We start from the raw sequence: 27,077 nt of genomic DNA, 5'->3' as shown, positions 1-27,077 counted from the left end.
CGGTAACATAGCCAAACAATGGTTTGCTAGGAAGGGTGACAAAGGTTAGAGGTTCATGGCAATTTGGGAGGCTTGATAAGCAAGTGGTAGGTAGCGCGACATAGCAATAGAGCGAAACAACTAGCAAGCAAAGATAGAAGTGATTTTGAGGGTATGGTCATCTTGCCTGAAATCCTGCTAGGAAGAAGATCAAGTCCAAGAAGAAGACAAACGGACGTAGTCGAACGAATCCTCACAACTCCGGAACGAAACCGAAGCTAACGAGAGAAGCAACCCGGAAAGAAACAAACAACATAGTAAACAACCCTCACATAAACATGGCATGATGCACAATCAAGTATGATGCATGTCCGGTTTACTGATGCATGGCATGGCAAAGTGCAACAAACAATACTACAAATTAAGTGGAGCTCAATATGCAACGAGTTGCATATTGACGAAACACCACATTCCAGTTATTTAGTTCGCTCTTGTTTATGTACCCAACAATATTAAATGTTGATTAACATGGCAAGAGGTGAGGCATATGAAAACTAACTATTTAAGCAAGTTAAATGAGGCCGGAAACAAACAACAACAATTCCGGAAAATCCCCATGTGCAATATTTTAGATTTGGTACTGTTCTGCCAATTACATAATTTTATAGTTGTTGAACAGTAAAACAGAGTGCACCATGTTAAACTAGGCATTTTTCTACCCCATTTACATATAAAGAACATTTAAATTGGCGTTACAGTTATTTAGTTATGGAATAAATCATTTTAACATGGCATTTATGCAAAATTAAACAAACAACAGGTTTAAACATTTTTAACATGGTTGAAAATGGCAAATTATGAAACTAGATGAAATTCTAAGCATTTTACATGTTTGAATTATTTTAATCCGATGCACGGTTAAAGAGTTATTATATGCATGAAGTTCAAGGGTTTTTCTACAGTTCTGCCAACTCTAGATAAATAGGCAAATTCGTTCAGGAAAAAAAAACAACATGGGCCGAAATCGATGCATTGCTGGGCTGAACAGGAGGGCTGTGGAGAGCTCACCCATGGGCTTCGGCCCGGTTTGGTGGAGAGGCCAAGGCAGGCCGGATCTGGCTTGGGCCTTGGGAGGCTGCGGTGGCCCAGGCAGGTAGGTCTGGGCTTCGGGCGAGCTTGCAGCCCAGGAGGCTGGCCACGCTGGCGCTGTGCTCGGTCAACGCGCGAGGCAGGGGAGGCGCATGTCCCTGTCGCCCGAAGCAGAGGACGAGCGAGTGCCGTGGCTCCAGGAACATGGCGGGGCGGCAGAGGCGCGGGGGTGGTCGATGGCACCGGATCGTGGCGGAGATGAAGCAAGGCGGCGACGCGGACGACGTACTCCGGCGAGGTGGCGGCCGGACTGCAGAGGAAGTAGGCGGGCCACTACCACCAGATGCACGCGAGTGAGCATAGTGCTCGACCTGCTGCTCGATGCAGATGAAGCAGGGGCGCAGCGCACGGGACAACAACGGCGGCGGGGACTTGGGCGCGGTTTCGACGAATGGCAACGCCGGAACGACGGGGACGCGGGTCTCCAAGGCGGCGGTCGCATGCACGAAGCAGAGGCACGGCGGTCTGCAGGAGGCTGAAGAGGGACTTGGCGGAGCGAGGGCGTCGCGAGGCGACGGCGCGAGAGGAACCGGGCGGAGGCGACCCGATCCGACGGCGGGGAGCTCCTGGTGGATGAGGGCGACGCCCTGGTGGATGAGGTCGCCGGCGGCGACTTGACTGACGAGGTCGACGGCTGTGGCCTCAGGGCAGGTGAGGAAGGCACGAGGAGGCAATGAGCTCGGGGTCGAGAGGAGACGAGGTCGAGCGTTTCTGCTCGGGACGACGAAGAGGTTCGAGGCCCGCGCGAGGTTGAGCTCCAGCAGGCACTCGGGCACGGGAGCGAAGGCAGCGCCTTGATCCGTTCGGGATCGAGCGCAGAGTCGATCTGAGAAGGAGAGGTGGGGTTTGCTGGTTGGTGGGATGGGGAAAATGAGGAGAAGGCAGGATCGATTGGGTGGATCGGGCAAGATCCCGAGGAAAGGGGAAGACCAGGTGGAGCTAGTGGCTGCGGATGGGATGGATGGAATGGATCCCTAGAAAAATAGGGTTGGACTAGATTATATATGTAGGGGATTAGGATAGGGGTTAACTCGGTCCATCCGATCGCAAACGGACGATCGAGAAAAAATAGGTAGGGAGAGTCTATATAAGAAACGATGATGTTTTATAGATGTTTGGGGATGATCCGAATCCAACGGTAACAACAAACTGGGTCGGGTACGGGACAACTTTCGGACGCGCCGGAGGGGATCGCGGGCTGACGAGAGAGGTTAGTTGGTTTGACAAGAGGGAACCGAAAACACGGTTGGTCTCGGAACGGTCAACGAAGACAAGGGGAACACGGCAACTACGAACAAATGCAAATTTTTAAAACATGACGGCAACGAAGTGCTGATGCAATGCAAATGATGCGATGATGAATGCAACACACAAAAAAAATACAACTGACACGCAAAACAAGGAAGGCTTCTGGAGCGTCGGTCTCGGGACGTCACATTCGGCGAGCATGTGTTCTTCACCGAGTACAACCCATATGACTCTGCTCGTCTTAGAAGGAAGCGCTTCTGGACTGCCAGCCAAGCCCACTTCTATTCTTCACTCCTCTTCAACAAAGACAAAGTCTTCGACCATGAGCATATTCCTCATGTGGACATGGAATCACTGCCTTGCTTCACCCCAGTCCTCAGTGTGCTTCATGACGCAGGACTGCTCAACTTTTGCACTGACATTGTTGATTGGAATGAAGAGCTTATTCTTCAGTTCTATGCAACGCTGCACATCACAGGAGATGCTGACGATGTTAACTCTTGGGTATTGGACTAGATGACTGAAAATACTCACTTCAAAGCACCGACCTCTGAATTGCTTCATGCCCTGCCTGTCAGTCCTCCCCTTGAAGGTGCTCGTTGCCTGTACCATGAACCTGAACTTACCGCTCACTACATGCAAGTGTTGATGAAGCCGCTGAAGCCCGGTCAAGCTCCAAGGACAAAATTCCTCGTGAAGGAATTGCTGTATGTGCCAAGGACTGTCTATCGCATTCTGTCGAAGACATTGAGTCCAATCAAAGGCCATGAATCGAATGATGAAGAAGTCGTTGGCATCATGAAGAATCTACTATTCAACATAACGCATGGCATTCCTGTCAACTATCATGATTCCTTCATGAGGACTCTGGCAAATGCTGCACTCTCTCCATTTGAGTTGAAGCCTTATGCTCCTTGGATTATGAGATTCATCAGAACAAGGTCTTCACTCAACTACAAGACTGACACTCTCAACCATGGCAGCTACTTACCCCCCATTGAAGTCCTCAAAAGGACATTTTCCTCAGCTGATGAAAAGGGCAAGGCCGCTGCTGTTATTGATGAAGGCATTCATCCATTGGATAGTCAGTTTTGCAAAGCCGCATCTTACTCCACCAATGATGACTCTGCCACTCATGACTCTGCCGCTAATGCTTCAAAGCCAAATCCTCAAGCCACAGCTCCAAGGGTGATGACTGATCGTGAGCTTCTCCTCAGTCTTCACCAGAAGGTCGATCGCAACCACAAATGGGTTAAGCGTCAGTTTGGTTCTATTATTCACAACATGACTGCTACACACAATGCAGTGAAGAAAAAACCATTACGACCTCCATAAAGTCTTCAGTCGCACCTGGGCTGTTCTGTCACATCTGTATGGGGAAGAAGATCTGAAGCAAATGGGTCTCAAGCAGGACTTTGACTGGTCTCAACCACCAGCGAAGAAATTCAAGAAGGTCAAAGTTCCCTCCTTGGTGGCCAGCTCATATTCTTCATCACGCGACACGGACGAGCATGAAGACTTGGACGACACTGCGATAGGCCCTACAACAACAAACGACCCCAACAACGCTGGCGCTCCTTCCTCAACATGATATTCTTCAGGCGCGTTAGTCCTCATTTTTCGATCCTTTTGGTCATTCGATGACAAAGGGGCAGAAATTTGAGTTAGTCTTCAAGCGGGTCTACCTATATGGGTGTTTTTTTCGAAGTTACAACTCTCGTTCTTTTGAAGACTTTGCTGGATCGAGTTGTAATCATAAACCCTATGGTGGTCTGATACTTTTGCTGTGTTCTTCTGCATGCTTATTGCTCATTAATGTTAATGCACGCATGCTGAATTACATCAGTCACCATATTTCACCATGCTTTCAAATTCTTCATATTATATGTCAAATGCGTGTATGAATTACAAGATATAGGGGGAGATCTCCATGATTCTACTCTTCAAGTGTGCATTGCTTCAAAAGCAAATTCCTCACTATGCACATCTTCAGGGGGAGTTCTTCTATATCTTGCAATCAAATTCCTCAATTTCAGTATGTACACTTCATATGGTTATCCCCGTTGAAAACTTAACCTATATCGTCATCAATCACCAAAAAGGGGGAGATTGTAAGTGCATCTAGTGCCCCTTAGTGATTTTGGTGTATTGAAGACTTATAGGTTAAGGGACTGATGCGTTTGTGAGTGTACACAGGTCTATAAGTCTATGAGGAGTTTGATATTTACAGAGAAAGTCGACCCCTAAAAATGAAGTTCTTCGACTGAAGACTTTGGATTTCTGAAGACTTTGAAAGTGAAGAAGTTGGTGTGGCCTTGAAGACTTGGTATTCATTCGAGGAACATGAAGCGTGAAGACTTTTGTTTTCGTAGTTTCATTTTCTCTTTCTTGAGTCATAGGAAACACCGTACTGTTAAAGGGGGTCGAGGAAATACTAAGGAAACATTTCCATGTGATGCTCAACTCAAAATCATACACCTACCAATCCCTTCGAGTGAAGCCATTGGAAATCTCATACAGTTCAGTCAATTTCTTCAGTGACAGAGACGAAGTTCTTCTGGTCTCTGAGGAATTTGTTCTGACTGAGGAGTTAGGAATTCGCCAGTGCGGATTGCCTACAAGTGAGGAACATGATAGCCCTGAGGAATTTGATAGTAAAATTTCCGACCGTTGCTGTGCTACGTGCCAGCTGTCCCAAAATATCTACCCACCTAATGGTTATATCATTGAAGGGCATTATGTCTTATCATGTCGGGCTGCTCCCTAGGCTATAAATAGCCGCCCCCCTACAACCACTAGCTGGTTGGCTGCTCTGAGAGAAACCAACACTTGTCATTTGAGAGCATCCTATCCTCCGAGGACTTTGAGCTAAAATCATCAAGTGAGGAAACCCAAACCCAAACACTTACAAACCCAAAGTGATTGAGCATCACTGAAGAGATTGATCCTGCGTGGATCTGACGCTTGTTACCTTTGAAGACTGTGCATCTTCCAGACGGTTAGGCGTCATGGTCTAGAGCATCCAAGAGGAAATTGTGGATCACCGAGTGACCGAGTTTGTGAAGGTTTGGAAGTCACATGAAGACTTTCCACGAGTGATTGGGCGAGGTCTGTGTGACCTTAGCTCAAGGAGAATACGGTGAGGACTGTGTGTCCTCAGGTTTAAATACCTAGCCGCTCCAACCAGATGTACAACTGTCACATCAGTTGGAACTGGTCTACCAAATCATTGTCTTCACCAAGCCTACTGGTTCTATTTCCTCAACTCTTTCATTTCCTCATTACAATTGTTGTGTGCTTGTTCATATCTGTTTGAAGACTTTGATTGAAGACTTTCTCAATTTCCTCAGTTCAATTTCTTCAGTCTGTTTGTCTTCATCCTGTTTTATCCTGTGTTTACTCTTCCTGTACTCTGTATCTGTTTTCATTTCATCATGATGTCCATGTTTATGTTATGTCATGTTTGTATCGGAGTACTTATTCCGCTGCAAGTAGTTATTCACTTAGGAATTTCCTCACCCTGAAATTCCTCAGTGAAGAATTCATAAAAATCGCCTATTCACCCCCCTCTAGTCAATATAACGCACTTTCAACAGTTCTTCGTCAAGGGTAATTAAAAGTTACTTTTACTGCCCTTGTTGATTCTGATGTTTTCTACAAAATCTTCAAAAGGTGTTTATTCTTCAAATCTTCACACACTAAACTACTCACATAACATCTGTTCTTGATCTGTTTCCCTAAGCAACATTTTCTTCAAGATTCCTCAGTTGTGTGGATTTTCAATCTGTACAACTCTGGAACCTAAGTTAAAGAACGCTTAGTGAAATTCCTCAAGACTCATCAGGTCAAATTCCTCAAACTTGTTCTTTTTGCAAAAACTTCTGAGAACACATATGACCTCTCCAAAATTCTTCGCAACTATATTCTGTTCATAGGTACACATGTCCCCTGCTGAATCACTAGGTTCTCATCAACTTAACTCATTTGCAGCGTTCCTCGCAGAAAAGTTGCACACCTCATCTGAGAACTCAATAGTTCAAAATCCTCAGCTGAAGAAAATGGCTGACGGAAAGAAACCTCAGAAGGGAGGGAAGAAACCTGAAGTCAACACTGCGTTTGAAATTCTTGATGATATTTATGTAGGGTACTACACACCCCCTGAGGAAACAAAGAATGAGCGCAAAGTGCGCATTCAGAAGATTGAGAGGAGATGGGCTAGCGAGTGGAGGGAGTACAGATATGTGACTCCAAAGTACATGAAGAAATTTGCAGTACACCCTCGATGCCCAAGACCTCCATTGGCACCTGGTCAAGAAGCTGATCCCTCTAGCATCAAAAGAGGTGAGGAATTTCCAAAGGAATGGGCCAAGCGACAAGCCAAGCTGGCCAAAGTGGCAAAAGAAGCAGTGAAGAAATTCAATGAAGATTCTGCTGCTGCTGCTATTGAGGCCTCTGCTAGCAAGCCTAAGAAGGACATGCCCAACACACAAGCCCAAGGCTTCTGCACCAATGTCCTTAAAGCCAAGCTCATTTGCAAAGCCCTCACGGCCAATTCCTCACGCTGCTCCAGCTCCTCAAGTTGCAAAGTCCTCAGCTCCTCCTTCCAAATCCTCAGCACCTGTGCATCTCACCTCGTGCCAAAGGACAACAGGCATTTCCATTGCCTCAAGAGCCTCTGTCAGTTCTTCAGCTCCTCCGCATTCTTCAACTGGCCCCACTCTGCTGAAGACTAAGGTCACTGTTGGACGAGGTTCTCGACCAAGTCCTCACAAGAAGCAGGTCGCCTTCCAAGTGCCGTCTGATGAAGACGAAGCTGATGATGAGGAACTTGCCAAAATCATCAGAGACAGGCAGCAATGGGCCGCTAGAGCCAAAGGCAGTAATGTGCCATTGATGCTGGATCCAAAGTTGACCTCAACTTCATCGACTTGTGGCACAAGGACCCCAACACACCTCTGCCTGAGATGAACCTCACTCCTGGTCAAAGTCATGTGTTGACTGCCTTCATTGATGAGGATAAATGGAAATAAGAACAGGGGAGGAAGGTGAAGAAAGCACAGTACAAGAAAGAGCGCTTTCTGAAGCAAAATGTCTTGAAGCTTTCACCTGAAGAACTTGTAGCTCTGCAATCAGAGATCAAGAACCTGAGTGATGAATTTGATCGCTACTATGCTGACTGGCTTGGAGCCAAAGTCAGGTTTGTGAAGTTAACTGAGAAATTCACTACCAATGTTGCAGCTCCATCGCAACAAGACATTCCTCAGGCTGAGGCATCTGCTCAGCCTACAGAAGAGCATGCCAGCACCGCTGATGAAACTGCTAGTACCAGGGCTGATGACTACATTCCAGCCGCTGATGAATCTGCCAGGGCAACCACTAGTGTTGCGCCTGAAGAACAAGCCAGGCCAGCTGAAGCTTCAACCACTGTGCCTGAAGAAACTGACCATGCCAGGGCAACTGCATCAGTTGTGCCTAAAGAAACTAAACCAATTTCCTCTGCTCCTCCTGCACCTACACCAAGTCCAATTCTTCCTTCTGCATCAGAAGCTAAGAAGACCAAGGCCGCGGAGCATGCAGTAGTGAAGAATAGGAAAGCATCAACTTTATCAGAATCTTCAGCTCCGAAGAAGATGAAGAAATTGACAAGCTCATTTGAGAATCCTATTGATGTTGTTCCAGTCTCATGCATGCCATCAAAGGAACTGGTTCCTTTTGGTGAAGAATATGAGATCCCAAGTGGATCCGATGAAGATATTCCTTCTGCTGCTTCTTCAGAGAAGTTGGACGAAGAAATTGAAGTGGATACAATCCCTTCAACCCCAGTTGTGTCATCGCCCATGCCTTAGTTCACAGCTGAAGAGGCCGGTGTTGAAGAAATGAGTGAAGAAGATGAGGATGTGGACATTGGGAGCACAACACCTGTGATGAATGATGACTTTTGGGAAAGTCAGCACCCCAATTCTCCCTTGTTCACACCTCTGCAACAAATTCCTCAGTCCCGAGTGCATACTAAAGTTCATATGGGCTCTGAAGAACCTCGCACCACTCCTTCCATTCATGAAGAAATTCCAGCCACTAGTGCTGATGAACAAGCTGCTGAAGAATTGAAGACCTAGGCTACAACTAAAGAAGAAACTAAAATTCCTCAGCCTGTGGATCCTGAGATTGCGATTCCTGAGGTTGTGATGCAATTTAATGACACTCCTCAACCCAAGCCAAAGGATCCTTTCTCAAAGAAGCAAAAATTCAGGCTGATGACTTCTTTCACGAGCATGTATTCTTCACGGATTACAACCCATATGACTCTGCTCGTCTTAGAAGGAAGCGTTTCTGGACTGCTAGCCAAGCCAACTTCTATTCTTCGCTGCTTTTCAACAAGGACAAAGTCTTCGACCATGAGCATATTCCTCATGTAGACATGGAATCGCTGCCGTGCTTCGCCCCAGGCCTCAGCGTTCTTCACAATGCTGGACTGCTCAACTTTTGCACTGACATTTGCAATTGGAATGAAGAGTTAATTCTTCAATTCTATGCAACGCTGCACATCACAGGAGATGCTACATATGTGAACTCTTGGGTGCTGGATTGGATGACAGAGAATACTCATTTCAAAGCTTCATGCCCTGCCTATCAGTCCTCCCCTTCAAGATGCTCGTTGCATATACCTTGAACCTATGCTTTCAAACCACTACATGCAAGTGTTGATGAAGCCACTGAAGCCCGGTCAAGCCCCAAGGACCCAATTCCTCGTGAAGGAATTGCTGTATGTGCCTCGGACTGTCTATCGCATTCAGACGAAGACATTGAGTCCAATCAAAGGCCACGACTCGAATGATGAAGAAGTCATTGGCATCATGAAGAATCTGCTATTCAATATCATGCATGGCATTCCTGTCAACTACCATGATTTCTTCATGAGGACTCTGGCAAATGTTGCACTATCTCCATTTGAGTTGAAGCCTTATGCTCCCTGGATTATGAGATTCCTCAGATCAAGGTCTTCACTCAACTACAAAGCTGACACACTCAACCATGGCAGTTACTTGCCCCCCATTGAAGTCCTCAAGCGGACATTTTCCTCAGCTGATGAAAAGGGCAAGGCCACTGCTATTATTGATGAATGCATTCATGCATTGGATGGTTAGTTCCGCAAAGCTGCTTCTTACTCCACCAATGATGACTCTGCTACTCATGACTATGCGCCAATGCCTTAAAGCAAAATACTCAAGGCACAGCTCCAAGGGTGATGACCGATCGTGAGCTTCTCCTCAGTCTTCACTAGAAGGTCGATTCCAACCACAAATGGGTTAAGCGTCAGTTTGGTTCAATTCTTCACAACATGACTGCTACACACAATGCAGTGAAGAAGAACCACTACTACCTCCATGAAGTCTTCGGTCGCGCCTGGGATGTTCTGTCTCATCTGTATGGTGAAGAAGATCTGAAGAAAATGGGTCTCAAGCAGGACTTTGACTGGTCTCAACCACCAGCGAAGAAACTGAAGAAAGTCAAAGTTCCTTCCTTGGTGGCCAGCTCATATTCTTCATCGCACGACACGGATGAGCATGAAGATTTGGACGACACTGCGGCAGGCCCTACTACAACAACCGACCCCAACAACGCTGGCGCTCCTCCATCAACATGATATTCTTCAGGGGCGTTAGTCCTCATTTTTCGACCCTTTTGGTCACTCTTCAAATGTGCCACTACTGGAATCAGGGATTTTTCCGTCTGCCAGTTCTTTGCCGTCCGCTAGCAGACGGCAAAGAAGGTCTTTGTCATCAGCTACCAAAAAGTAGACGGCAAACAACTGGCAGACGGCAAACAACCCAGACACATATGAAGGAGAATTCTTCCAAGAGACACGTCTTTCCAAAAAGCGTTTCAAGAACCGCTATACTTCACCCCAAAATATTGAAGTAGACAGCGATAGTGAATTCGACATCAACCCAGAGGAGGAACAAGAAGAGCCGGAACAAGAAGAGGTTACTGCTGCGGATGACCTGTCAATGCTTGACCGATTACGTCAAGGTGGCCTTCCACATGTTGATGCCACTGAACCCTATGAGCCCGTCATTGGTTATAGGGATGATGATGATTATGCATTTATTGGTGATAGTGATCGAGATTATTAGTAGTGTCAGGTATATAATTTTTTTATGTTGTACTTGATGATGATACACTTAAGTGATATACATATTATTATTCATGTCGGTATTTTTTTTATGTTGTACTAATTTCGTTTACTCTTTATCATGGCAGGTGTTGAAAGATGGTGGGCGCTGGTAAGTTTCTTCTAGTGTTTTGCTTAACAAATGCATAAAGACCTAGACTTAGCCTGATTTCCTCCCATATGCTTACCACAATGACCTAGAGTTAGCTTCTTTTCCTCCAAAATGACTTAATAAGCTTACTGACCTCCAAAACCATCCATTTTACCTAAGTTAGCTCTAAAACGATCTATACTTAGCTTTGTTTCCTCCAAAATGACCTAAGTTAGCTCTAGTATGCTTAGTTAACTAGGTTTGCTCAATAATGACATGTACTTAGCTTACTTATGTAAAAAATGGCATAATTAGCTTAGTTAGCTCATAAATAATCCATTTTACCTAAGTTAGCTCTAAAATGACCCATTATACCTTAGTTAGCTCATAAATGATCCATTTTACCCAAGTTAGCTCTAAAATGACCCATTTTACCTAGACTAACTCCAAAATGATCCATTTTACCTATGTTAGCTCTAAAATGACCAATTTTACCTAGGTTAGCTCCAAAATGACCCATCTTACCTAGGTTAGCTCCAAAATGATGCACTTTACCCAAGTTAGCTCTAAAATGACCCATTTTACCTAGATTAGCTCATAAACGATCCATTTCACCTAGGTTAGCTCACAAACGATCCATTTTACCTAGTTTAGCTCCAAAATGACCCATCACACCTAGGTTAGCTCTAAAATGATGCATTTTACCAAAGTTAGCTCATAAACGATCCATTTCACCTAACTTAGCTCAAAAACGATCCATTTCACCTAGGTTAGCTCCAAAATGACCCATCTTACCTAGGTTAGCTCTAAAATGATGCATTATACCTAAGTTAGCTCATAAACGATCTATTTCACCTAGGTTAGCTCATAAACGATCCATTTCGACTAAGTTAGCTCATAAATGATCCATTTCACCTAAGTTAGCTCATAAATGGCATATACTTCTCCTTCTAGTCACCTTTTTCTAACTTTCTTATTTGCCTTTTTGCAGATTTCATTCACTTCACGGAAGCTAGCTTGCTATGATGGAGTGCTTGTTTTTTCTTTCATTCTCCTCTAGTATTCTTCTAGCTTGCTATGATGGAACTTGCTATCTTGATGAAACTTTGCATTGTAATATGTATGGATGGAACAATGTGTATGTGCAACTTGCTATGCATGAATGGATGGAACTATATATGTATGCACGATGAAACTTATGTGCTGGATATGTCATATGTTTGCTGTTAAATAGCCCTGTGAAATATATATATATATATGTCATATATTTGCTGTGAAAATTGCTGGATTAAAAAAACAGAAAAAAGAGGCACCTTTGCCGTCAGCCGCTGATGGCAAAGGCGCGTTTGTCCTCCGCCGCGGACGGCAAAGAAGCCACGCGGCGGCCACCTGTGCTCCCTGGGAGCTGACCCATTTGGTCAGTTTGCCTACAGCGGCGGACGGCAAAGGCTTTGCCTACAGTGGCAGACGGCAAAGACTTGTCCCGCAGTGACGTCCAGCTGACGTCATTCGGCGGACGACAAAGGCCGGATGCTCTTTGCCGTCAGCGGCGGACGGCAAAGGCTGCCGTTAGCCGCCTAATGGACTAACAACACATTTATTGCCGTCGGCTTTCTTTGCCGTCCGCCGCTGATGGCAAAGGCCCCTTTACCGTCCGCTTCAGAAAGCAGACGGCAAAGAAGCTCTTTGCCGTAGCCTACTTTGCCGGAGCCTTTTACCGTCCGCAGCAGACGGCAAAGGCCTTTGCCGTCCGCCATCCTTGCCTTTGCCGTCTGCTGTGGCAGACAGCAAAGTAGCTGATTCCTATAATGTGCATTGCTTCAAAAGCAAATTCCTCACTATGCACATCTTCAGGGGGTGTTCTTCTATATCTTGAAATCAAATTCCTCAATATCAGTATTTACATTTCACATGTTTTATCCCCATTGAAAATTAACCTATATTGTCATCAATCACCAAAAAGGGGGAGATTGTAAGTGCATCTAGTGCCCCTTAGTGATTTTGGTGTATTGAAGACTTATAGGTTAAGGGACTGATGCGTTTGTGAGTGTACACAGGTCTATAAGTCTATGAGGAGTTTGATATTTACAGAGAAAGTCGACCCCTAAAAATGAAGTTCTTCGATTGAAGACTTTGGATTTCTAAAGACTTTCAAAGTGAAGAAATTGGTGTGACCATGAAGACTTGGTATTCATGCGAGGATCATGAAGCGTGAAGACTTTTGTTTTCGTAGTTTCATTTTATCTTTCTTGAGTCCTAGGAAACACCGTACTGTTAAAGGGGGTCGAGGAAATACTAAGGAAAATTTTCCAAGTGATGCTCATCTCAAAATCCTACACCTACCAATCCTTTCGAGTGAAGCCATTGGAAATCTCATACAGTTCAGTCAATTTCTTCAGTGACAGAGATGAAGTTCTTCTAGTCTCTGAGGAATTTGTTCTGACCGAGGAGTTAGGAATTTGCCAGTGCGGATTGCCTACAAGTGAGGAACATGATAGCCCTAAGGAATTTGAGCCTCAAATTTCCGACCGTTGCTGAGCTACAAGCCAGCTGTCCCAAAATATCTACCCACCTAACGGTCATATCATTGAAGGGCATTTATGTCTTATCATGTCGGGCTGCTCCCTAGGCTATAAATAGACGCCCCCTAGAACCACTAGCTGGCTGGCTGCTCCGAGAGAAACAGACACTTGTCATTTGAGAGCATCCCATCCTCCGAGGACTTTGAGCGAAAATCATCAAGTGAGGAAATCCAAACCCAAACACCTACAAACCCAAAGTGATTGAGCATCACTGAAGAGATTGATCCTGCGTGGATCCGACGCTTGTTACCTTTGAAGACTGTTCATCTTCCAGACGGTTAGGCGTCATGGTCTGAGCATCCAAGAGGAAATTGTGGATCGCCGAGTGAGCGAGTTTGTGAAGGTTTGGAAGTACCTGAAGACTTACCATGAGTGATTGGGCGAGGTCTGTGTGACCTTAGCTCAAGGAGAATACGGTGAGGACTGTGTGTCCTCAGGTTTAAATACCTAGCCACTCCAACCAGACGTACAACTGTCACAGCAGTTGGAACTGGTCTACCAAATCATTGTCTTCACCAAGCCTACTGGTTATATTTCCTCAACTCTTTCATTTCCTCATTATTGTGTTGTGTGCTTGTTCATATCTGTTTGAAGACTTTGACTGAAGACTTTCTCAATTTCCTCGGTTCAATTTCTTCAGTCTGTTTGTCTTCATCCTGTGTATCCTGTGTTTACGCTTTCTGTACTTTGTGCTTGTTTTCATTTCATCATGATGACCGTGCTTATGTTCTTTTATGTTTGCATCTGAGTACTTATTCTGCTGCAAGTAGTTCTTTGCTTAGGAACTTCCTCACCCTGAAATTCCTCAGTGAAGAATTCATAAAAATCGCCTATTCACCCCCCTCTAGTCGATATAACGCACTTTCAATTTTCCATTAATAGCATACCTGCAATAATTTTGTTTGACTCTGGGCTTCCCATTCTTTTAGTTCGCAAAGGTTTGCTGCCCAAAACAAGTTTTCTTGCTCGATTTTGGAAAAGAGTATGATGGTACAATCCCCGGGATCGTTGCTCAAAAGCAATTAGGCCTGTCGCAATTTGGAAATTCACATCAAGGGAGTCATGTTCCCAGCCTCTTTCATAGTCATCGAGTCTGCCAAGTTGGATATTATCTTGGGAATGAATTGGTTAACCAAACATCAAGTATGCATCAACTGTGCGACCAGAGAAGTCACATTGACCAACCAGGAAGTTCAGACCACAAAATTCTTTGCTCGAAGAAGCATGCCCGAGAAAGAAATGGTCTTCGCAGCTATAGGTGAAGAATTGGATCTAATTCCTGTTGTAAGTGAGTTTCCAGATGTATTTCCTGAGGAACTACCAGGAATGCCACCAGATCTAGAGCTTGAGTTTGCAATTGACCTTGTGCCCGGGACCGCACCGTTATACAAGAAGTATTACCAGATGCCTTCATCCAAATTAGTGGAATTAAAGAAACAACTTGATGAGATGCTTCAGAAAGGATACATTCGTCCAAGCTCTTCACCATGGGGATCACCCGCAATCTTCGTAGACAAGAAAGATGGCAGTCTTTGAATGTGTGTGGATTACCGTCAGTTGAATAATGTCACTATCAAGAACAAATATCCACTTTCGAGGATTGATGATTTGTTCGACCAACTCAGTGGGGTAAAAGTATTCTCCAAGATTGATTTGAGGACCGGATACCACCAGCTCAAAATCAAGGAGGATATTCCTATGTACCGACCAGACCTCAAATAGTCTGTGCTGCTGTGCACCAGTGTCATCCCTGGATCAGTAATGCTGACACGCACAGTACAAATGGAGGATTTATAACAGAGTAGCAATCACACACTTATTACATCGAATATCTCAAAAGAGAATAAGTATGATAAATATGGCTTAAGGCCATCTAAATACGATAACAGCGGAAGACTTGGAAGATAAGTGAGTCCATCAACTCCAACGGCATCACTGAGTATAAGACCACGACCTAAGGCACCTTACTCGTCGTCTGAAAAGTCTGCAACATGAAACGTTGCAGCCCGAAAACGGGCCAGCACATAGAATATGCTGGCAAAGTAACACATAGAGAATAATGAACATGGTAATGCTATACTACATGCATATATGGCTGGTGGAAAGCTCTATGGTTACAGTTTTGCGAAAAGCCAATTTTTCCCTACTGCAAAGGAATAAGTTATGTTTAACTATCATGGTGGTGGTTAAACATTGAGAAGGTACCTCCAACTCAATCCCAATTAAATGTCATCATTAACCCAACAAAATTAATTGAAGTAACATGGTGATGAGATTCACATGATAATCCAGGTACTAGATACTCAAGTTGTCCATAGCCGGGGACACGGCTAACCATGATTAGTTTGTACACTCTGCAGAGGTTTGTGCACTTTTCCCCACAAGACTCAATCGCCTCCGCTTGATTCTCGCACTGCATGTTGTTTGAGAAACGGATGACCGAGACACAGTCTTTCAGAAACAATCACCCTTTACTCCGGATGGACAGTTACACCTACTTTCCCCTACATCTGCTAGCCCACCTCTTCAAGAGATCATGTAACCTACTCAACTATGCTAGAGCCCATAATAGCTTGTGGCTGCACACGGAAGTTTCTAGCATGAATAATCTTATGATCCCTTTGAGCCTGGGTGGCGGTCCATAGGATGATCACACGGGTACCCCGGGATATCCAAAAATACAGGCAGCACTGGGTTCCCCAGGTGCCTCAATCCACCCAGATGTGAGTTTTAGTTGCCACCTTAAATAAACCATTAATTAACAATCTCACATCTGTCATGAATATCTCTCAAACCCAATCCACGTCTACGAGCATAGCATGGCAATATAATAGCAAACGTAGAAGTAACTCCCAAGGGTTTGATAAATAACACAGGTAATAGGTACTACCTCAACTACATCCCAATACCCACAGTTTAATTAGATCCTAACCATGCAATGTTTGAGGATTGATCTAATGCAAATAAAACTTGGTATGGAAAGGTATGATCAAAGTGTTACTTGCCTTGCTGATGATCCGCGAAACCTAGAGATTCGAAGTAACAAGCGGCGCACTCCGGGTACTCTATCGCAAACAAACAAGCAAACAATAAGTACTCATCTAATGCACAGGTAAAACTCGAATAAAAGATCCAACCAGAAAGTTCAACTTAAGAACTCCGGTTTGCAAAAAGAATCAACTCGAACGAAGCAACGAAAGTCAAACGGCGAAAGAAACAAACTTCGTTTACTAATCTGGATCTAGGTCAAACTTTACAGTAGCAAAAACTTGATTGAGTAGGTTAAACGGAAAGAGAATTTCAAGACGAAACTCTAGGCGCTTGAATCGCCTGATTCCGATAAACGAGCGAAAAGTTAAACGAAAACGAAGATCTGATCTGAAATCGAGATCTGGAATAATCGCGGAAAAATCCGACGAAAAAGAAAACTGACGAACGGTTAAACGAACGAACGTTCGTTAACAGCGAAAATCTGACGAACACGTTCATTAAAACGAACGGATCGGTGAACGTTCACTAAATAATAAAACCGAAGAAAAATAAACCGATCTAGGGTTTAGAAAAAAAACGAACGGTTTTTTTAAATATATTCCGCCGAAAAAATCACAGAAAAATAAATAAAAATCCAAAAATGATAAAACGAATTTTCCCCGTCTAATTAAAATAATTAGAACAAGGTGAACATTTTTTTGACACAAAAATGCTGTTTTGAAAACGTGCAATTTTTTAATGCAATTAAAATTGCAAATAAAATCCGAATAAAATCCAATATATGATTTTAATATTTTTCCTCCAATATTTCAATTGTTTTGGAGAAGTCATATTTTCTCCTCTCATTTATTTTAATGTGAAATATTTTTCCGGAGAGAAAATAATTAAAACCAAAATCCTCGTTTTATTATCTGATGAAAATCAAATATGATAAATCGGGAAAATCCCCAACTCTCTCCGAGGGTCCTTGAGTTGCTTAGGATTTATCGAGGATTTGCCAAAATGCAATAAAATTTGCTATGCAATGATGATCTATGTATAACATTCCAAATTAAAAATTTGGGATGTTACAAACCTACCCCCCTTAAGATGAATCTCGCCCTCGAGATTCGGGTTGGCTAGAAAATAGGTGAGAGTGGTCCTTCCGTAGATCTTCCTCTCGCTCCCAGGTGGCTTCATCTTCCGTGTGGTGACTCCACTGGACTTTGCAAAACTTGATAACCTTACTGCGGGTGACTCGGCTGGCATACTCAAGAATCTTAACTGGTTTCTCCTCATAGGTCAAATCACTTTCCAGCTGAATCGCTTCCAGTGGCACTGTATCTCTCAGTGGTATCTCAGCCATCTCTGCGTGGCACTTCTTCAACTGTGAAACGTGAAATACGTCGTGAACTCCTACCAATCCTTCGGGTAATTCCAGCTTGTAGGCAACTTCTCCCATACGTTCCAAAACTCTGTATGGTCCGATAAAACGGGGCGATAGCTTTCCCTTAACTCCGAAGCGCTTCACTCCTCGAAGTGGTGATACTCGAAGATAAACTCTGTCTCTGACTTCATGAACTGTCTCCTTTCGTTTAGAATCAGCATAACTCTTCTGCCTGGACTGGGCTACCTTGAGCCTATCACGAATCAACCTCACTTTCTGTTCAGACTCCTTAATCAAATCTGGTCCAAACAACTGACGGTCTCCTACTTCGTCCCATAACAACGGTGTTCTACACCTCCTTCCGTACAAAGCTTCGAAAGGGGCCATCTTCAAACTGGTTTGATAACTGTTGTTGTAAGAAAACTCTGCATATGGCAAATTGTCGTCCCAACTAGATCCATAATCTAGTGCACAAGCTCTCAGCATGTCTTCCAAAATCTGATTGACTCTTTCGGTCTGTCCATCTGTCTGTGGGTGAAAGGTTGTACTAAATTCTAGCCTGGTTCCCAATGTTTCATGTAACTGCTTCCAAAACTTCGAGGTAAACTGGGTTCCTCTGTCTGAAACAATGGTCCTCGGAACTCCATGCAAACATACGATCCTGGTCATGTATATCTTCGCCAACTTAGCACTGGTGTAAGTGGTCTTTACTGGAATGAAATGAGCTACCTTCGTCAAACGGTCGACTACAACCCATATTGAGTCATAGCCTGAACGAGTCCTGGGCAATCCCGTGATAAAATCCATGCCTATTTTATCCCACTTCCATTCGGGTATCGGCAATGGTTGTAGCAATCCTGCTGGCTTCTGATGCTCTGCCTTCACTCTCTGACATACATCACAAACTGCTACATACTCCGCAATATCCTTCTTCATTCCGGTCCACCAGAAAGTATCCTTCAAATCCAAATACATCTTGGTATTTCCTGGGTGAATCGAATATGGTGAATCATGGGCCTCTTGCAAAATCAACTTCCTGATCTCTGGATCATTTGGCACGTAAATGCGGTCCTCAAACCATAAGGTATCGTGCTCATCCTCACGAAAACCCTTGGCTTTTCCTTTGCTCATCTTTTCCTTTATCTCGTCAATCTCCTTGTCTATCTTCTGAGCTTCTCTGATCTTTTCCATCAAGGTAGACTGAATCTCCAATGTCGCTAAATAGCCTCTTGGGACTATCTCCAAACATAGCTCGCGAAGGTCCTCGACTAATTCCTGAGGTAACTCTCCTGTCATGAGGGTGTTGACATGGCTCTTGCGGCTCAACGCATCAGCTACTACGTTAGCCTTCCCTGGGTGATAATGCAATCTCATATCATAATCCTTAATGAGCTCCAACCATCTCCTCTGTCTGAGGTTTAACTCCTTCTGCGTGAAAATATACTTCAAACTCTTGTGATCCGTGTACACCTCACAATGGTTTCCGATGAGAAAATGTCTCCATGTCTTCAACACATGCACCACGGCTGCTAACTCCAAATCATGCGTAGCATAATTCTTCTCATGGGGTTTTAGTTGTCGTGAAGCATATGACACAACTCTACCTTCCTGCATAAGCACTGCTCCAAGTCCTCGACGAGAAGCATCACAATAAACTTCATAATCCTTGCGCTGGTCTGGCAGAATCAACACTGGTGATGTAACCAATCGTTTCTTCAACTCTTGGAAACTAGCTTCACATTCCTCGGTCCAATTGAACTTGGTGTCCTTCTTCAATAGCTCCGTCATGGGTTTTGCAATCTTTGAGAAATTCTCAATGAACCTCCGGTAGTATCCAGCAAGTCCAAGAAAACTCCGGATCTCTCCAACTGACGTGGGTGATTCCCAACTTGTTACCGTGTCAACTTTGGCGGGGTCTACTGCCATTCCTTCTCCAGAAATAACATGTCCGAGGAATCCAACTTCCTTCAACCAAAATTCACATTTGCTGAACTTGGCGTATAACTGATGTTCTCTGAGCTTCTCAAGTACCAAACGCAAATGCTCTTTATGCTCTTCCTCATTCTTGGAAAAGACTAAAATATCGTCTATGAACACCACGACGAACTTATCCAAAAACTCCATAAACACTTTGTTCATCAGGTTCATGAAATAGGCAGGTGCGTTAGTCAGACCAAATGACATAACGGTATACTCATACAGCCCATATCTGGTGGTAAAAGCCGTCTTAGGTATATCCTGCTCTCGAATCTTTAACTGATGGTATCCTGATCGTAGATCGATCTTGGAAAATACTTTAGCTCCTTGTAAGCGGTCAAACAAATCATTGATCATCGGCAGTGGGTACTTGTTTTTGATGGTCACTTCATTCAATCCACGGTAATCAACAACCATCCTCAACGATCCATCTTTCTTCTCCACTAGAAGTACTGGTGATCCCCAAGGTGACAAACTTGGGCGAATATAGCCTTTATCCAATAACTCCTTAATCTGCTTCTTAATTTCCTCCAAATCTTTTGCGGGCATCCTGTACGGTCTCTTAGATATTGGCCCTGTGCCTGGCAAAAGTTCAATCAAGAACTCAATGTCTCTATCTGGTGGCATGCCTGGCAACTCTTCTGGAAATACATCCGGGTAATCCTTCACCACTGGTACTTCCTCCTGTACAACTCCTGATAAGGAATTCACTTGAGTCCTCTTTGGCACATGCCGGGATACATACTTGATCCTTCTTCCTTCTGGGGTGGTAAGAAAAATCGACTTACTGGCGCAATCGATGTTTCCTCCATACATCGATAGCCAATCCATTCCCAAAATCACATCCAAACCTTGCAACTCCAAAATTATTAGGTCTGAGGGGAAAACATGCCTACCTATGGCCAATGGCATCTAAAAACATCCTTGGCTTGCCATATACTCTGCTCCTGGCGAGGTTACTAACATAGGTGTTCTAAGAACTTTGGTGGGCAGCTTAAACTTATCCACAAATCCCCTTGATATGTATGAATGCGATGCACTAGTATCAAAAAGAACGATTGCAGTAAATGACTTAACCAAAAACTTACCTATTACTGCATCAGGCTGTGCTTCAACCTCTTCCACGCTCACGTGGTTCACATGTCCTTTATTGAAAGGGTTCGGCTTCTTCCCAGAGCTTCCATTGCCATTTCCATTCTGGGCTTCAGGACAATCATTTGCATAGTGTCCAGTCTTCTGGCACTTAAAACAAGTAACGTGACTTAGATCCCTCTTGGCTGGGGTAGATGGGTTATTACGGTTCTGTCCGTTGCTTACTCCATTCCCATTACCATTCTTGGAGCCATTATGGTTGTGCGAACTACCTCCTCCATGGGTATGTTGAAACTGTCCTCCCGGTTTCGGGGCAAAACGTGGCTTCTGCTGAGCTCCAGAATTATACTTCCCTTGTCCATACTTCCTCTTACGGTTTTCAATCTGCTGCTGCTTCCCTTCAATCATGAGAGCTCTATCTACCAACTCCTGGTAGTTGTTGAAGGTTGCTACCATTAGCTGCATGCTCAGTTCATCATTCAGTCCTTCCAAAAACTTCTCCTGCTTGGCTGCATCTGTAGCAACGTCATCTGGTGCATAACGTGCTAACTTACTGAAATCCTCCACATACTGGCCTACGGTGTGTCCTCCTTGGCGTAGGTTGCGAAACTCACGCTTCTTCATAGCCATAGCTCCTGCTGAAACATGAGCGGTACGGAAAGCTTGCTGAAACTGGTCCCATGTGACAGTGTCAATAGGGTGTGTGGCTGTGTAATTCTCCCACCATGATGTTGCGGGTCCATCAAGCTGATGTGCGGCAAAACGCACTCTTTCCGCATCTGTGCATCCTGCAGTGGCCAACTCCTTTCCAACTTTGCGGAGCCAATCATCTGCAACAATCGGCTCGGTGCTGCTGGAAAACACCGGCGGGTTTAGCCTCAAGAAACGGGCTAAGTGATCAACAGGTGGAGGTGGTGGGTTGTTGTTGTTGTTGTTGTTGTTGTTATTGTTGTTGCCTTGGTTCTGTACCAACACTTGCATCAGGGCATTCTATTGCTGAATCAACTGGGTGATCTCTGGTGGGAAAACAAATCCGGTGTCGCGTCTCGGAGTCATCTGATGGGTTAGAAAAGATGAGAGTTAAGAATAGAATGGGGTCTAGAGGGAAAACACTACCCATATGCTCATGAGTCAAAATACAATCAATATCAATCAATCAATTCAAACAAGGCATACAATCGATCTAACTAGCGTTACAAAGTGCTTGAACTATACTATTAAATGGGGGAAAACTACTACTGATATGGTGGTCTACTAGAAATTTTGATCAGTTGAAGACTCCATGATATCTGCTCCAGCTTCATCAACAAAGTCATATTCACTGGGGTCCGAGTCGGTGTCGTCGATGATGATGTAGTTATCCGGGCAAGCGCATTCGTCATCTTCTGCTTTTGGCACTGGATTTCCCATGAATACTCCAATCTTCTTCTCCAGGTCGTCATTCTTCCCTACTAGTGCGACGATTTCCTCCAAATAATCCTCGCGTGTAGCCTTGAGTTCTTCCTCCAGCTCCTTGATTTTCGTCAATGCCTTCTTCAGACCTTCCTTGTCTGAGCACATCTGGTTCTCCTGGCGACGAATGTGTTGGTTTTGCTCCTGGATGAAAGCTGCAATTGATCCATCCTTCTTGGTTCTGATTATCTCCCATTGCTCGTCTCAGCGTCCACAAATCTGATAAATAGTATCCTTAAGCTCCCCGTGGTAGACTTCTCCAATGCGTCCCATAGCGATGTGGGCGGCCATGCTCTTCCCTAAACTCCAGGTTGGTGCTTCAAAAACCAATTTTATTGGCTCAGTAACTGGCACAAACGTCCTTCCTGGAACTTGAACTTGAATCTTCCAGCTCTCCTCTTCAGGAAATGTGGCGTTGTAGGTACCGGTGATGCTTGGTATTCCTATGTTCAAGTACTTAGTGACTTCCTTCAAGTGTCGTCCAAAAGGCGTGTCCTCCTCTGGTTGCATGAACTTGCTCCTTGCATCCGCCATTCCTAAAAGAGTAGAAAGTGGAGAGGGGTCAGAAATGAGAAGAGAGAAGTGTTCTAGGGCTTAAGCTTAGTGGTCGTGTCCTACAGTCAGCGTGTGCTCTGATACCACCTTTGTAGCGACCAGACCTCAAATAGTCTGTTCTGCTGTGCACCAGTGTCATCCCTGGATCAGTAATGCTGACACGCACAATACAAATGGAGGATTTATAACAGAGTAGCAATCACACACTTATTACATCGAATATCTCAAAAGAGAATAAGTATGATAAATATGGCTTAAGGCCATCTAAATACGATAACAGCGGAAGACTTGGAAGATAAGTGAGTCCATCAACTCCAACGGCATCACTGAGTATAAGACCACGACCTAAGGCACCTTACTCGTCGTCTAAAAAGTCTGCAACATGAAACGTTGCAGCCCGAAAACGGGCCAGCACATAGAATATGCTGGCAAAGTAACACATAGAGAATAATGAACATGGTAATGCTATACTACATGCATATATGGCTGGTGGAAAGCTCTATGGTTACAGTTTTGCGAAAAGCCAATTTTTCCCTACTGCAAAGGAATAAGTTATGTTTAACTATCATGGTGGTGGTTAAACATTGAGAAGGTACCTCCAACTCAATCCCAATTAAATGTCATCATTAACCCAACAAAATTAATTAAAGTAACATGGTGATGAGATTCACATGATAATCCAGGTACTAGATACTCAAGTTGTCCATAACCGGGGACATGGCTAACCATGATTAGTTTGTACACTCTGCAGAGGTTTGTGCACTTTTCCCCACAAGACTCAATCGCCTCCGCTTGATTCTCGCACTGCATGTTGTTTGAGAAACGGATGACCGAGACACAGTCTTTCAGAAACAATCACCCTTTACTCCGGATGGACAGTTACACCTACTTTCCCCTACATCTGCTAGCCCACCTCTTCAAGAGATCATGTAACCTACTCAACTATGCTAGAGCCCATAATAGCTTGTGGCTGCACACGGAAGTTTCTAGCATGAATAATCTTATGATCCCTTTGAGCCTGGGTGGCGGTCCATAGGATGATCACACGGGTACCCCGGGATATCCAAAAATACAGGCAACACTGGGTTCCCCAGGTGCCTCAATCCACCCAGATGTGAGTTTTAGTTGCCACCTTAAATAAACCATTAATTAACAATCTCACATCTGTCATGAATATCTCTCAAACCCAATCCACGTCTACGAGCATAGCATGGCAATATAATAGCAAACGTAGAAGTAACTCCCAAGGGTTTGATAAATGACACAGGTAATAGGTACTACCTCAACTACATCCCAATACCCACAGTTTAATTAGATCCTAACCATGCAATGTTTGAGGATTGATCTAATGCAAATAAAACTGGGTATGGAAAGGTATGATCAAAGTGTTACTTGCCTTGCTGATGATCCGCGAAACCTAGAGATTCGAAGTAACAAGCGGCGCACTCCGGGTACTCTATCACAAACAAACAAGCAAACAATAAGTACTCATCTAATGCACAGGTAAAACTCGAATAAAATATCCAACCAGAAAGTTCAACTTAAGAACTCCGGTTTGCAAAAAGAATCAACTCGAACGAAGCAACGAAAGTCAAACGGCGAAAGAAACAAACTTCGTTTACTAATCTGGATCTAGGTCAAAATTTACAGTAGCAAAAACTTGTTTGAGTAGGTTAAACGGACAGAGAATTTCGAGACGAAACTCTAGGTGCTTGAATCGCCTGATTTCGATAAACGAGCGAAAAGTTAAACGAAAACGAAGATCTGATCTGAAATCGAGATCTGGAATAATCGCGGAAAAATCCGACGAAAAAGAAAACTGACGAACGGTTAAACGAACGAACGTTCGTTAACAGCGAAAATCCGACGAACACGTTCATTAAAATGAACGGATCGGTGAACGTTCACTAAATAATAAAACCGAAGAAAAATAAACCGATCTAGGGTTGAGAAAAAAACGAACGGTTTTTTTAGATATATTCCGCCGAAAAAATCACAGAAAAATAAATAAAAATCCAAAAATGATAAAACAAATTTTCCCCGTCTAATTAAAATAATTAGAACGAGGTGAAAATTTTTTTGACACAAAAATGCAGTTTTGAAAACATGCAATTTTATTAATGCAATTAAAATTGCAAATAAAATCCGAATAAAATCCAATATATGATTTTAATATTTTTCCTCCAATATTTCAATTGTTTTGGAGAAGTCATATTTTCTCCTCTCATTTATTTTAATGTGAAATATTTTTCCGGAGAGAAAATAATTAAAACCAAAATCTTCGTTTTATTATCTGATGAAAATCAAATATGATAAATCGGGAAAATCCCCAACTCTCTCCGAGGGTCCTTGAGTTGCTTAGGATTTATCGAGGATTTTCCAAAATGCAATAAAATGTGCTATGCAATGATGATCTATGTATAACATTCCAAATTAAAAATTTGGGATGTTACATCCTAAGACTGCGTTCACCACTCGATACGGTCTTTATGAATATACGGTCATGTCTTTCGGTCTCACCAATGCCCCTGCGTTCTTCATGCACATGATGAATAAAGTATTCATGGAGTTCTTGGATTAATTTGTGGTGGTCTTCATTGACGACATCCTCATATACTCGAAAGGTGAAGAAGAGCACAAGGGACATCTCAGAGCAGTCTTGCAAAGACTCCGTGACCATCAGCTCTACCGAAGTTATGCGAATTTTGGCTTAAGCAAGTCGGATTTTTGGGGCATGTTCTTTCAGTAGAAGGCATAGCCGTGGATCCAAGCAAAGTAAAGGACGTGCTTGATTGGACAGCACCCACGACAGTAACTGAGATCCGGAGTTTTCTTGGATTAGCCGGATATTACCGTCGATTCATTGAAGGCTTCTATAAGATTGCCAAGCCCATGACAGAACTCCTCAAGAAGGATCAAAAGTTTGTATGGTCTGAGGACTGTGAGAAAAGCTTCAATGAGTTAAAGACCCGATTGACGTTAGTATCTGTGTTGACTCTCCCAAACATCTATCGCAGCTTTGATGTATACTGTGATGCATCCAGAAGAGGTATTGGATGTGTACTCATGCAAGATGGAAATGTTGTAGCCTACACATCTCGATAGCTACGACCCCATGAAGGGAACTATCCAACCCATGATTTGTAATTGGCCACAGTTGTGCACGCGTTGAAAATTTGGAGGCACTACCTCATTGGCAAAAGATGTCAGATATTTACCGACCACAAGAGTCTCAAGTATATATTCACCAACAGGAATTGAACCTTCGACAAAGAAGATGGCTTGAATTGGTCAAGGATTATGATCTTGGAATAAATTACCATCCTGGTAAGGCCAATGTGGTTGCCGATGCCCTTAGTCGCAAGCCTGCCAACCTGAACGCCCTGATGGAGTCCTTGCCTCCCGAACTCCACGAAGAGATCGTTTAGCTTAACTTGGTTATCGTTGAGGCTGACCTCGCCAGTATATTGGAAGTCACCCCTACGCTCGAGGAAGAAATCCGTATGGCGCAGTTGGATGATGCCGTCCTGCAACATCATGTCAAGCGTATGCAAGAAGGCAAGACCCAGGATTTCTTGAAGGATGAGCAAGGTACTCTAAGATTTCGAGGTCAGATTTGCGTGCCTGAACAAGCAGACCTGAGAAGGAAGATCTTGACCGTAGCACACGAATCTTCGTACTTGATTCACCCGGGAGGTACCAATATGTACGAAGACCTTTGACAGATATTTTGGTGGGATGGAATGAAGAAGGACTTTGCCTATTTTGTCGCTTGTTGTGATATATGTAACAAAGTGAAGGCGGAACATCAGAAACCCGCCGGACTTCTTCAACCTTTACTCGTTCCAAAATGGAAGTGGGATGATGTCTGCATGGATTTCATCACAGGCCTGTCAAAGACTCATTGATGCAATGATGTAGATGGGTTGTGGTGGACATGCTGACCAAGGTAGCTCACTTCATTCCCATCCGAACTACCTATCGAGCCGATCAACTCGCACATCTATATGTGTCCAGAATCGTCAGTTTGCATGGAGTGCCAAGAACTATCAGTTCCGACCGAGGTTCTCTCTTTACCTCAGCATTCTGGTCGCGTCTCCATCAAGCTTTGGGGACCGCACTAAAGTACATCACCGCCCATCATCCTCAGACAGACGGACAGACTGAGTGAGTAAATCAAATACTTGAAGATATGCTCCGAGCATGTGCCTTGGCTCAAGGACCCAAGTGGGAAGATTGTCTGCCTTATGCTGAGTTCTCCTACAACAACAACTTCCAGACCAGCCTCAAGATGTCACCTTATGAAGCTCTGTATGGCCGTAAGTGCCACACTACGCTAAACTAGTCTCAAACTAGAGATAGCCGCATTTTCGGATCTGACTTAATGATGGAAGCTGAAAAGAAAGTCAAGGAGATCCGAGA

The 27,077-nt window shown here is 44.0% G+C and overlaps 1 protein-coding gene across 1 annotated transcript; it reads right to left on the bottom strand.

The window, feature by feature from the left end:
• Positions 1–26,194, bottom strand: LOC141025947 (uncharacterized). The gene is made up of 3 exons (XM_073501878.1): positions 25,976–26,194; positions 1,048–2,102; positions 1–257 (listed from the first exon to the last, which is right to left on the bottom strand). The coding sequence occupies exons 1-3, from the start codon at positions 26,192–26,194 to the stop codon at positions 233–235; spliced, it is 1,299 nt and encodes a 432-aa protein (XP_073357979.1). The 3' UTR covers positions 1–232.
• Positions 26,195–27,077: the final 883 nt, after the last annotated feature.

Source organism: Aegilops tauschii, chromosome 6, assembly GCF_002575655.3.
Source record: "Aegilops tauschii subsp. strangulata cultivar AL8/78 chromosome 6, Aet v6.0, whole genome shotgun sequence".
Lineage (NCBI taxonomy): Eukaryota > Viridiplantae > Streptophyta > Magnoliopsida > Poales > Poaceae > Aegilops > Aegilops tauschii.
This window is presented reverse-complemented; position numbering and strand designations above follow the sequence as displayed.